At 52.8% G+C, this 13,299-nt stretch overlaps 1 protein-coding gene across 4 annotated transcripts in view; it reads left to right on the top strand.

Moving 5' to 3' along the window:
* Window positions 1-13,299, top strand: part of RPS6KA1 (ribosomal protein S6 kinase A1) — a 51,902-nt gene that overhangs the window by 27,475 nt on the left and 11,128 nt on the right. For 3 of the 4 annotated variants that reach the window (XM_019488928.2, XM_019488927.2, XM_019488926.2), the window contains 9 exons: window positions 1,741-1,794; window positions 6,899-7,015; window positions 8,222-8,303; window positions 8,525-8,605; window positions 10,042-10,121; window positions 10,770-10,876; window positions 11,498-11,535; window positions 11,880-12,022; window positions 13,116-13,186. In XM_019488928.2, coding sequence (XP_019344473.2) covers window positions 1,741-1,794; window positions 6,899-7,015; window positions 8,222-8,303; window positions 8,525-8,605; window positions 10,042-10,121; window positions 10,770-10,876; window positions 11,498-11,535; window positions 11,880-12,022; window positions 13,116-13,186 — 773 coding nt within the window. Of the gene's footprint in view, window positions 1-1,740; window positions 1,795-3,811; window positions 3,947-6,898; window positions 7,016-8,221; window positions 8,304-8,524; window positions 8,606-10,041; window positions 10,122-10,769; window positions 10,877-11,497; window positions 11,536-11,879; window positions 12,023-13,115; window positions 13,187-13,299 lie in introns of those variants that run through there. The other variant, XM_059729510.1, reaches the window with a different exon arrangement.

Genomic DNA, 13,299 nt, shown 5'->3' with positions numbered 1-13,299 from the left:
TGAGGGAAGGGCGCGGTTGGTCTCTTCTCCGGATCTGCTCCTGGGCGGTAATCCAGCGAGAAAGCAACGGCAGTGGGGAAGGCTGGGGAGATCTGAAACGAGGCCTCTGCTGTTTGTATTCTGCCCTTTTTCAAGCTTAACTTACCTATTTTTAATTTCCCGTCTCTGCAAACCTCCCCGCCTCCCACCCCGGGTGTGAGTTTCTCGTCTCTCACCCTTCCCAGCGAGTGCCCTACTTTGAAGCTCGGTGTTGATAAACTGCAGACTTCCTGTTGGTATTTGCAGGCCAGGGGAGCTTCTCCTTTCATCAGCTGCTTGAAGGACCTTGAAACTAAGTAGTTAGGCCAAATGGCAGGCCACGCGCTGCCTGGTGCTCTGGGGCACCATACAGCAGCCTCACGGAGGGGAGAAAACAGAAGTTGCAGCTTGTACATCTCTCTTAAGAAAGAAAGCAAGGAAACACAAAAGAAAAGACCCGTGTGGCAGCGCTGCTGCTAATCTAGACCTTGTGACTTGAGCCCGAGAGAGGAAATGCCTCCAATCTGAGAGATTTCTAAAATTATGATTATTTAAACTTCAGCTCATCCTCTCTAGACAGGCTGAAACAGCTGTGCAGGGACTCCCAGATGTGCGGTACCCTTTTACAAAGAATTTCTAACCTTGGGTTCTTCAGATTTTAACCTTCTTGCCTTGAGTCTGTCCGGGTGCAGTCCTGCAGGGCAGGGCAGGCCGTGGCACCCCGGGGTGGCACCGCTCAAGGGTGCTGCGGTACGCCACGCAACGTTAGCACCATTGGGTGCAGAAACACAATTCACAAGGTTAAACCCAGAGATTTCATGTAGGAATACATGGTTTTAAAACAATTCTGACCTGCCGCTGCAGGTTTTGCAACTGCAGAATTGCTCTAGTCTTTTTCCGTAGTTAAAAACGGGGTGAATGAATGTTATTAGTAGCTGTTTAATTAGTAGACTAAGAGTAGGTTATTAATAGACTAAGAGCTGGCATTTTCCAAGTGGTGCCCTGAGCCTGGAAAGAGAAAACCAGTGTTGTAGGGGCAGAGGGAAATGGCCTGCTCTGGAGTGGAGGTATGGCTTAAGCCTTTTCAAATCATTACTGTGGCTCTCTGCGTAAGGGTTCCTCGAACTGGGCCACGTCTGTTTTAAAAGGCCGCCTGGATTGGTACGTCTGCTGCCCAGATGTGGGCTGGAAGCCGGCCAGACGGAGCCACCTCCCCTGCCTGACGTTGCCACAGGGGATGCGCTGAGCTCTGACCCTGAGGTGCTCTGGTCTTTCCCCAAAGAGAAGCCATTCCCCAGTATCCACGTCCCAGATCCCACTGTTGGGCGGGTGGAAATTCAGGCTGATGCCGCAGAGACCGGGAACGGCTCTGGAAGTGTGGCTGCAAGCAGAATTTGGCCCCTAAGGCCAGTGGAAGAACCTAGGACTCTCCTCTATCCCCCAACAGCAGCCGTGATGCTGAGACAGGCGGGTGTGAATAATTAACTTGTGACAGGCTTGTGCCCCTCTCCCCGCCACCCCTGCTGCGCAGAGAAGTCCATAAAGGCCTCTTAAACCCAGCAGCCCCATCATCTTCCCTGGCCGTACTGCAGAGCTCTGAATTGGGGCACCACTGTGCGAGTCCATAAACAGCCTGACCCCTTCTCTTAAACAAGTGCATTAGGAAAAGGTTAATTGAAGATCCCAGACCCTTTGTCCTGACTCTCGTTCTTTGTTCCACAGGCAAAGTCGGACATCACTTGGGTGGAGAGAGACCTCGTGGACTTGGCAGACAAGGTTAGAGCCTGCTACAGCGCCGTACCTCGGAGACCTGTGCGTTAGTTTGCACCTTATCCCATGAGCAAACTCCAGCAGTTTATTTCTAGGCTCTCAGTTCACGTCAGCTGTGAACCATCCTCTCCTCTGACGCTGCGTATAGCCAGCGCGGGCAGACGCCCTCTTTGGACCAGGCTTGCAAACTCCAGAAAGCCTGACAGGCTGGTGGGAGAGCGTGAACAGTGTTTTGCAAGGTGCTCGGTGCAGGGTTTTTCTTTACGACACACCTTCCGTCCCAGTTGACTAGGTAGAGTTGCTAACACGGAAAGCAGATATGAGTCAGGCACTCACGTGACCTCCCGATCATGTCTTCACCCTCCCCCTCCTTCCCCACCCTAACCCTCTTCCCGTGTTGTGAATGTCATCTATTTTTTGAGGTTTTTCTGAAATACTGAGCTGACTTCTATCTCTGTGTCTAAGAATAAAAATACAGCAAGCTAGCTGGCCTGGCAGAGAGAAGGACTGAATTGTTCCTTCATCGCTATCTGCTCATACTTGGTTCTACATCTGATGACTTTTTACTAGAAGTAATTAACCAAATATGAAACCTTTAGTCCTTTGACATCATTTTTTCTGAGCTGGTTCATAACCAGCTTTCTACTGAGGTTTTAGCAAAATACACCAGTCTCTTGTCTCCCTTTCCCGGTGAGGGTTGTCTACCTCTGCACTGCAGCTCAGATTTGATGCCTCCCAATCTTTTCTGGTACCTACGAAACCTCATGGGCCTCAGCCCCTACCTCTTCCCTCTCTGTTGTGCCTTTTGGGGAAGGGGGCATGTGGATTTGAAGTGCTTGTACAACATGGAGCATAAAGGCGCCATTATTCCAGACTGGTCTCATAGCAGAAAAAACAAAGTCATTTAGCTTTTTTCATTATTAGTTAAAATATATCATCGTGGGTGTAGGGAGAAGGAAGGTGGCAAGTGGTCCCAAATGAACAACCCAGCTCCAAACCCTCTGGGGAATTTCCAGCAGTGAATGCAGCTGTTGGCTTGTTTCTAATTGCAACCCGAGCTTAAATTTGTGTGTGTGTATGTGGGGGGGAGGAACAATAGGAGCAACCACCCACCAGAGCAGGTAAGCTGTGAACATCTGCTTAGCCGGTGTGTGGGAAGGCTAACGGGAACGCAGGTAGGAACAATGCCAAAGGCATCGTAGTATTACACGGGGAGCAGCCTTCCTTGAGCTGCGCTGAGTGAGCCCGGACACGGGGGCTGGCCCGGCACAGCACTCTCGACCTTTGACGTGTCTGCCCCTGCCTGCGACTCCCAGCCACGTAGCTACGGGCCTTGCGGTCGACCGATGGGTGGCCGACAGCCTGCAGAGGTGCCTCAGCCTCTCGAGGAATGCATTGGGAGACGATGAGCAAAGCCACCTCCACCTTGGCCACGCGCGAGTCCCTCACGTGGAACCCCAGGGACCGACTCGATCTCGTCCGGCTTCACTGAGACCTCCAGTAGGAGACCACGTCCCTGAGCAGGATACGAGGACAAAGACCCAGACTTTCTGAGCCAGAACGTGCTGCTAGACGGGCTCTCTCTTGACCTGTGGTTTTTATCCCCTGGTCAAAGGATAAGTGACGTTTGAAGGGGGGGACCCCAAATTCCCATCCGGTGGCAAAAAGAGGCCCCAATCCGCAGCCCAGACTGCACACGATGGATCCTGGCAGGGCTGGCACAGGGGCGGGGGGCTCTCTGCACTGGAGGAGGTCCTCGGCACCAGAAGCTGTGAGGTGTGAAACTAACCACAACCTTGACTTGCCGGGGAGTGGGAGTACGCTCTCGCCTCGCTCTGAGCTCCCACACCGTGCACGCGCTGTCACTGCGCATCTGCAGGCTGTGCTGCCACCACCGGCCTCCTCCGTGCTCTCCGGCACGAGTGCCTGAAGCTGCCTCTGCTCCTCCATGAAGCTGTGCCTGTCCCGGCGGCCTGCCATGCTGCTCTAGGAGGTGCCCTGCTGCTGGCGGAGGTGCTATGTGGAAAGGGATGGGACCATGGAGCGGGACCCCAAGTTTCCTCGCATCTGCGCCTTGCTCGCCTTGTGGCTGCCCAGAAAACACCGAGCAAAACCATGCAGCCTGCAGCTGCCCGCCCCTGCCCAGCTCTCCAACTCGGTTAGTACTGCAGCCCTCGGCTGGGAGATGCACTGTCTGTCCTGTGTCTGTTAGCCTGCAGCTCCGCTGAGATGATGTTGGTTGGGGGAACAGTTGCAGCTAGAGAGGGAGGCAGCCTTTTGGGTTTTCTCTCCATCCTTTCCTGCAGGCTTTGGTTTAATTGCATTGCAATAGGAAGCTTCCTTTGCGCAGGTGGAAGCCTAGTGAATGCTGGTGTGGGGATTTAAAGATCTAGTTCTCAGATGGCTGCAGCAGTTGTTGCAGAGCTACCTGACCAGCTGCTCGTTTCGTGGTTTGCCACTAAACAAGTTAAGAAATCTGGCCTCCAACATCCTCAGTGGGAGGCTAACGGACTAGACAGGAGAGGAGCCCCCTTTCAGTAAGGGAGCTTCTAGCTGTTCAGCTAAAGCATCGCTTCGGATAAAAATCTACATTTATCTAACATATTTATCTAACACAAATTGATGTGCTTTAGTTGCCAGATTGTGTGTATGCAAATCTTGAACTGCTTGACTGCCTTGTGGCTCTCCGCGCTAGCTGTGCTCTCATCCAGCTGAACAAATTGGGGCTTACTGTCAGATAAATGGTTTTAAAGCAGGTCCTAACAAGCGTACGCTTCTGCTGGAGGGTCAGTCTGGACTGGCAGCGAGTGTCGCACATCCATAGTGGATTCCTGGATTACAAGCAGAGTGAGTTTGGGGTTCGCATGCCTGAGCTTTAAAGGGATGGCTATTTTAACGAGAGATCTAGTGTAAATTGGTAGTTAAATATTGGCACGATGTTGGTTAGGTTTTTCTCTGGAGCATGTTCATGACACTCCTGCTTTCCTGTTATCTTCAGCTGAGCCAGACTTAAACTACTCCAACAGTGCTGAGCTGGACTAGTAATCTGTCCAGGAAAGGGGATGCTTGCTATGTTTTGGTCACGTACAGCTCAAACTGTTTCCTTAATCATGGGTAGCAAATAGCAGAATAAGTTCAGTCCAGAAAAGTGACTCTGGCCACAAAGAACATGGAAATCTCTGACATTTCCAACTGGAGCCTCTCTTTCTAGATCTTTCAAAGAGCTTGGCTTTTGGGCTCCTTTCCCAGGCCATCTAGATGCTGAGACCGGGATACGGGGGAGCTGTAGGCTACAGCTGTAAAGCAGATTGGATTGCTAGGGATGGAGAGCTGCTTTTCACTGCTGGCTATGCAGCGGTATGAAGAAAGGAGCTGGTGGTTCAGGGCCTGGTGGACTGTTGCCAGCAGTATAAAAGCCACACACTTAATTGACCATGTTATTGAGTCGTCATGAAAATTGCAGACCGAGCGGACTAGGGGGACTGTCTCATCCCTTTCACACCTCTCTGTTCCCTCTGGAGCAAGGCTTGGGGTACACGCTTAGGGAAACAAGCTGGGGAAGCTTGTCGTACTGCCTGGCACTCTGCTGTACCAGTGGCACAGTTAAGGACTTCAGTTTCCACTAGAAGTGAGTGGTTCTCAACCTTGATTGACTCCAAGCACCTCTCAAGGCAGCCGGCTTGTGTTTTGCCCCCATAAAAATGGAGCAGTTCTCCTGGTGCAAAGAAGGTAGGAAGCCCACAGCAGGTCAGAACACTTTTAATCCTATAGGTTCCTAAGTGACATCTGTGGGTTTATCTGTGTCTCCTGTTTGCACACCTCTCCGTGCTAACATTGCGTGGTACCCCGCAGCACCCTTGAAAGGATCTCGAGGCCCCCCCAGGGTGCCATGACCTGCCCTGGTTGAGAATCACGGCTCTAAACAGTGTGGGCTCTTGAAAAAACCAGGCTGCCAAGAACATGAAAACAAAGGCACTTCCTAAACTGAGAGAAAACAGCAGCAAGGGAAGGAAAGGATGCACAGTGCAGCACAGCAGGTCGGCAACCACTTCCGTGGTAAGTCCTTGCTCTCGTCAGCCTGTGAGCTCGAATCCAACCCACGTTGCAGAAAGGGGTGTTGAGCTTTCTGTAAACACTGCGGTAGTAAAACATGGTGACCTGGTCGAGGTTTCCCCTGGGCCAGAGTTCAGTTTCTAAGCACGGCTTTCCATGTGGGGGGACTTTCTTCTCCCCCCACCCCATGGAGAAAGTCAAATATATTATCTAGAAAACTAAAATGTGAAGGGTGATGTCCCTTTTTTAGAGATTTGTTTTGCTTCGTATGTGTATGAAGCGTCTGGTCCAGGTGAGCCCAAGTTTCAGGTTCACCATCTTGCAGGAGGCAGTTCCTCAGGGCTGTGGGTGGGAGGACAGGTGGGAGAAAGGAGTGTTGAAAAGTTGCTCTCTGGCGTCTGCACCTGCCTTTTTTTCCTCGTTTCGTGTTTAGAAGGTAAATGGAAGCTTCTGACTTATCGTCTTCGCTCCATCCTTTTCGCTCTATACAACCGTCTCCTCCGAGTTTCCAGTTCAATACAAGAAGGTGTTTAAACAAATCGTGTGCCAGCGACAGGCTTTGGCTTCTCTTCAGCCTTGAAGTGATGAAGGGTTGTGGCTGTGTAAAAGCCTCCTTCTGTGCAAAAGATGCGCGGTGGCAGAGCTGCTCAGATTTCTGAGCAGATGGGGTTCAGGGAGGATGATCGCTGCCAGCCACGTCCTTGTTTTGACAACAGTGCCTTGTTTTCTGTATAGTGGGAATTTTTTAATGGCATAAACATTCCTAGTTTTGCTACTAATGCTTAACAAGTGAAGCACTCTCAGGAAATGTAGAACAAAGATTGACCTCTGTCGATGAGCAAAATCCAAAGAGCAGGCATTTGAGGAAGAGGCTGTCATGCTTGTAAGATGCCAGGCTGGTTGCTGAAAGCCTTCCAATGTTTCTCGTCCTGGGTACTGATCGGAGGAGAGGCTGCTTGACACAACACAAATAACTCGTTGGCACTCTCGGCTGGGCCAGGCAGCCTTCTCCTCTGCTCTGGAGTGGTTCCTGCTCATGCGTGTGTCTTTCTTTCAGGGCGAAGGCATCGTGAAGGAGATCAACATCACGCACCATGTGAAGGAAGGCTCCGAGAAGGCTGATCCTTCGCAGTTCGAACTTCTCAAGGTCCTGGGACAAGGCTCCTTCGGCAAGGTGAGTGCGCCGCTTGCTACATTTCAATCCCTCAGTCATTTTTCTTTCAGGGCTGCAGAGACCAGGGTGTATTGGGGAAGGCCCTGCTTTCATGATTTCCACCAGCCCTCCACACCTGAACTGCTCGGGTGCAGCCTGCTCAGAGGGCCCCTTCTCGTAGTCCTGGTACCTGCAGAGCTCCCATGAACTCCAGTGTGAATTCTGACAGAGGGGGATGGAGGGGAAGGGATCTTTGCTTGCAGGAGCCTGTATTGCACAGGACAGCGACATCCGGTGCCGTGCAACTGAGTGGCCGCTCAGCTGGATAAAGAAAAATTGGGAGTGCTTTAGTGATTATCGACAGCCTTGACCTCGCGGTGTGCGTAGTCCTCCTTTGTCCACTTTGGAGGGAAAGGAAGCAGCAGCTAAGCCCTCTGCTCTTTCATAGTCCAGATCTATCGAAGATGGTCTTCTGCCTACACCCTGGAGACTGGGTGGTATTGGCCAGGGGCAGTAGCCATCACGATTCCCCAGGTCTGTGAGGATGTGCCTGGCAGTGCGAGCCCTGTCCCTTTGTGCTCTCCTTCATAGTGAAGCCCATGGCTCTGCCAGATGTGCTGCTGTTGTCCAGAGCCAGGCAGCGCTGTGCTGGGACAGGGAAAGAGAGGAAGCTCCAGTGATGCCATTAATCGTGACTCACCATCCAACCCACGCACAGCAGGAAGCCTCCTAGCACAGCAGAGCATTAGCAGACATTGTGTCAGTGCATGCCCCTGTGCTGCACAGACTTACCTGGGCCTGGTGGTACAGGCACCTTGGCCTGGTGGTACAGGCACTGACCTGCCACTTCATGCGAGAGGTAGGTAGTTTGTTCTTAAATAGCTGTCACTTCCCCACTAGGAGTAGAAAGGACCTCAAGTCCTGTCCCCTGCTGTCGTGCCCAGCGTGCCCCACTGGGCGAAGGCTTGCACAGCAGGCAGGGTTGGGGAAGAGCAGTCTAGGAAGTGATGCAGACAGGCTGGGTGAGGGCTGGGGGAATCGCAGTCCTGTCCCCAGCCCTTCCTCGGAGCCCTGAGGGGTTTGGCTTGCAGAGCTTGGTGTGGGACTCCCGGGCCGCAGGCTTAGCTGCCTTTCTGGGGCCACTGTGAGGCTTCTGCTCTAGCAGGTGCTACGACTCCATCCAGATGAATTTTACCACTGGTTGATGTCTCCCTCCTCTGCATGCAGGTCTTCTTAGTGAGAAAGATCACCCCCCCAGATAACAACCACCTCTACGCCATGAAGGTCCTGAAGAAAGCAACCTTGAAAGGTGAGAAGGGCTTTCCCTAGCCTGGTCCTCTTCTGCATGCCAGAAATGAAATGGGAGGTCTGCACTGGCTCCCCACCTTTCCTGGAGGTCTGGAGAGAGCTACCCCTGGCCCCTCCATCTTGGGCACATTTAACAAGAGCTGGTAAAGGCCAGGAGTGTGCAGGGCCCCATGGCCGATTTGGGGGGCACCATCTGTCTGACCTGCAGGCCTCTCTCCACAGTGCGCGATCGGGTGAGGACGAAAATGGAAAGGGACATCCTGGCTGATGTGAACCATCCCTTTGTAGTGAAACTGCACTATGGTGAGTGTGGGGCTAGGTGGGGGCAGGAGCAATGGCACAGGCAACAGCTAAGATGCCTTGAATTCATTCAAAAGAGAAATGAACTGCTTTCATGAGCCTTATCCCAAGCCGATTCCTCCAGGGGCAGCTTGCAGCCGCAGCTGAGATAGCAGATGTTCTCTAGATGGCCCAGCAGCAGGTTCTCATCAAATGCACTCGTGCATCCTCATACCTTCTGGCAGGGGCATGTCGCTAGCAGGAGCAATGTGGAAGGTGCTCTTCTCTGACGAGCAGCCCACATGCCTCCTAACACCTGAACCGCTGCTCCCACCGCCCTACACATACTCTGTCTAAACGCATCTTCCTCTGGGGCTGGGATCCTCTGCCCAGGATGGGGAGATGGAATAATGCAGGAGAGGAAGCTGAGTTTCAAATCCTAGGACGATGTGTGTGAAGCATGGCTGAGTTGGTTGGGCAGCTGCTGCTGACTCCATCCTCTGGACCCTTTGTCTTTCTGCTGCAACTTCTCAAGCCTGATCTCCCACCCCTTCCTTTTCAACGTGGCGTTGGGCTCCTCAGTTTGCTGCTCCTGCTGTAGCTTTTGCTAGAATATCCCATTCCAGGGGTGGGAATAACTAACCAGGCCAGAATTTAACTCCTCCTTTAAAGCAAGGGATCACAGGGACTTCATCCACTGCAAAGCTGCCAGCACTTTGGCATCCCCTTGCAAAAGAGCTGAGCACTGATGCACTGACCTGGAACTGATTTCAAAGACTAAGCATCCTCTTCTGAATTGCCCATGCCCCTTCCAGGATCATAAAAGTCCTGCTGGGAAGGGGCCTGGCAGCACCATGCTAGTCCCCAAGCCTGCCTTGGTTCTGGAGCTGGGAGCAGCGTAGCTGCACGAGGTTGGCACAGTGTTCAAGCAGGCTCAGGGATCTCTCTGCGGTGCTGCCCTGTGCCATCTGGACAACACCCGAGGGGCTCTTGGCAGACATCCAGTCCGAGTGCTGAGTGTGCAGGGGATCTTGATGCTTGGATCTGTCTGCCTTGGTGCCTAGTCTAGTGGGAAGGCAGGACACTAGAGCAGTGGTTATGAACTGTTGTACTAGGATCCATTTGTAAACACGAATGACCAATCCTGACCCAGTGCCCCTCATTCCCGCCCCAGCCCCCCAGTGCCTGGGGTGGGTGTGAGACGTGGGGGGTCCAAGCAGCCCTTTCCCAGCTGGCACTCTCCCAGCCTGCAAGGACAATGCTACGGTTTCCTGGGTTTTTCCCCTTTTAAAGGAGAATCCATTTTTAAAGTTCGTTTGCGACCCTTTCATATATTTTTTGCGATGCACATCTGGGTTGCGACACACGGGTTGAGAAACGCTGCTCTAGAGAACCACTTTGCGCTGGGCCCCTCTGCTGAGGGTGGGCTTAACTGACTCGTGCCGTGGCCTGCGTTTTAGCGTTCCAGACGGAAGGGAAGCTCTATCTCATCCTGGACTTCCTCCGCGGTGGCGACCTCTTCACTCGGCTTTCCAAAGAGGTGAGCGTGCCTGAGCATCGGGATGCACTGCTTGCATCCTCTGTGCCCATGGCCTGAGTCTGGTGGAGGGGAGAACCCGTCTAAGTCAAGGAGACACGTCTGCCAAAAAAAACCCCCAAAAGAACCTCTCTGGCTAATGCTTGTTGAGTTTTGCTTGAGTTTGCAGCAGTGAGGGTCTTCTGTAGGGGAGCAGTGTCTCCTGATGCATCAGAGCAGGGAACAGCAGTCACCTGGATGAGGTGAGGCCTTGCTGAGCAGAGTGGCAAGACTGGCACTTAGGTTCCTCTGCTGCCTTATCCCCTAGCTGCTCAGACTACTTGACTTCCTACAGGGGTCGGGGCGGGGGTGAGGGCAAAGAAGGTGGCTTCAAATAGGGAGCTGGATCACAACAGGTTAATAAGGAACTGCAGCAGGTAAAGATGAGGGGGAACAATAGCTCATGTAAATGAAGATTTTAACGAGCGCAGCCTCGCTGCTTAGCAACCTTTAATTTTGCTGTTTAATTGCTACCTCAGGATGGTGGGGAACTCCAGGCAGCGGCAAGCCTGAAAGGGGTGAGGGGGAGCAAGCTGGCTGGGTGTGTTGGAGGCTGACTGCTTCCTCCAGCATGGCCCAGCGTTGTAACCAGGGGGGCATCTTACCCTTCAGGTCATGTTCACCGAGGAGGATGTGAAGTTCTACCTAGCGGAGCTGGCGCTAGGGCTGGATCACTTGCACAGTCTGGGGATCATCTACAGAGACCTCAAGCCAGAAAAGTACGTGTAACGGCCTCTGTCACGACAGAGCACTGGGCCGGCTTCCCTGCCACAGCCTCCCGCCTGGAGCAGGAGAACAGTCAAGGCTTCTCCCATTAAGGCTAAGCTGTGTAGTACACGTGGGCCGGGCTGCTGGGTAGTAGTAACACACACATTTTGTGTGGAAGCAATCGAGGAGGAGGAGACTCCAGCTGCCTCCCTGCTTCTAAGCAGTCGGGGCCTGGGAGCACCCTGGAGACCACACAAAGCCAATCTCTGGCGGTAACAGTCTCCAAATTCAGCAATAACAGCATTCAGAGCATAGCGGGATACGTAATGCAGGGCTCTGTGCAGAGGCGCACATCAGCTGCACAGCTGAATAACCCTTGTGTGGGAAGTGGTTGGAACGAGGTTCACGGGGAGTCCTGTCCCCAGGGGCTGGAGGGGAGGGAAGCAGGGTCTCGCTGTCCATCGCAAGGACTGAAACGCTGAAGGCTAAAAGTGACCGAGTGACTATTCTGCTTCCAAGTCCTTAAAGCTTCCCCCTGAGACACCGGTTAGGAGACGGGGACAAGCCATATCGCTGATGCACCACATCTGTGCTGCTCACGTCAGTGTTTATTTCTCTTCTTCCTCCTGTAGCATTCTCTTGGATGAAGAAGGGCACATCAAACTCACAGGTAAGGAGATATATATTGTAGCCCTGTTGGTTCAAGAAGTATATATGAACAAAACTCTTGGGTTAGAGGTGATATCTTTTATTAGACCAACTAGTTGGAATTTCACCACTGGTTGATGTCTCCCTCCTCTGCACGCAGGCCTTCTTAGTAAGAAAAATCTTACTAAGTTGGTCTAATAAAAGATATCACCTCTAACCCCAGAGTTTTGTTTGTCAGGTAAGGAGACGCAGTCTCTGCTATGGCAAACTTGGAATGCACAACGCTGGGATTCCCGTGGGCCTGCGCTCTGCCTGTGCATGTTGGCAGCAGGCAGGTACAAGCTCGTGGCTTTTTTTCTTCTGCAGATTTTGGCCTGAGTAAAGAAGCCATAGACCACGAGAAAAAGGCCTATTCCTTCTGCGGCACCGTAGAATACATGGCACCAGAAGTAGTCAACCGTCAGGGTCACTCCCACAGTGCTGACTGGTGGTCGTATGGCGTGTTAATGGTACGGGAACTCACCCTGGCCTTGGAACCCAAATTTCCTGGAACCTGAGAGGTTAAACAGCATGCCTGGGCCGGATGCTCTGCCTCAAACAGAGCTTTCCCAGCTCGGGTCTCGTGAGCGCATGGTTGTTTTCAAGCCCCTTCTGCCAAGCCAGTTGGTGGCCAAGTGCAGGGAACGCTGCAGGACTCCAGGTGCATTCATATCTGTATAAAACTGGCTTTCACCCCCATATCAAGGCACCGGCCTTGCATGCTGGACTGCAAGTGATGCTTGCATATGGTGCTGCCACCTGGCGGACAGTCGGTCCAGGGCCGGTGCTGCAGGCGGTTGCAAAGCTGGATGTGGGGGAAGGTTGGGAAGGGAAAACCCTTCCCCTGCGTTTCTGCAGCGCCAGGCAGTGCTGTGCTGATGCGGCGCCTCTCTTCCCACGCACAAAGCAGTAAAGCTGCCTTAGAGCTCCTAACTAGTCCTTCTGACTAGTCCTGCCGAGAGGCAGAGCGCATTGACTCATGCAGCACCAAGCTAATGCAGCTGTGCAGCTTCCAGAGCTGGTTTGAGCAACATGGCCCAGCGCTGCTGTGCGTCCCCACAGCGCAGCTGTACTGTGCTGCGGCTGCTTCCAGAGATCAGGGGAACTCTGACCCTGCAACCACTCGCCCAAGGGCAGGGGCCAAGAGCTGTTATTCTACGGCTCATCTGCTCTGCGCAGCATAGGTCTGTAGAAGGAGATCCCAGCCAGCTCCACCGGTGCGAATTGACCCCCCCTCACAGCTTTGTGAATCAGGCTAGCTAGAGCACTCCGCTGCTCCTGGCATTTGAGTGAGCTCGGGTATCTTTAGGAGTATATCCCCATGCTGTGTGGACATACCCCTAAAGAGGTAGATGTTGGGCTCCGGTCAGCCCCACTAGAAGGTGGTTGGAACAGTGTTTCCTAAAACATTTTCAGCCGTGAGGATTTCTGAAACGCTTTGCACAAACCTCCGTTAACTGTATTGAGGCTTAGCATCCCAGGATTGTCTGCATAAAGCATGTTGGAGTTTGGAGCCTGTAGCTCTCACTCAAGCATTTGACCTTCTCTTGCTCTTCTTTCCAGTTCGAGATGCTCACGGGTTCCCTGCCATTCCAAGGCAAAGACCGTAAGGAGACCATGACACTCATTCTCAAGTAAGGGAAGCTGGTGTGCCTCGCTGTGTGTCTGAATGGGGGGTTGCTCCTTGTTGCGCTGCCTGTAGGAATGTTTAGGCTTGGCAGAATTTGATTTTTAGGATTTTTTTTTT

Source organism: Alligator mississippiensis, chromosome 6 (genome assembly GCF_030867095.1).
Source record: "Alligator mississippiensis isolate rAllMis1 chromosome 6, rAllMis1, whole genome shotgun sequence".
Lineage (NCBI taxonomy): Eukaryota > Metazoa > Chordata > Crocodylia > Alligatoridae > Alligator > Alligator mississippiensis.
Note: the sequence above shows the minus strand (reverse complement) of the source record. Positions and strands in the feature narration are given on the sequence as shown.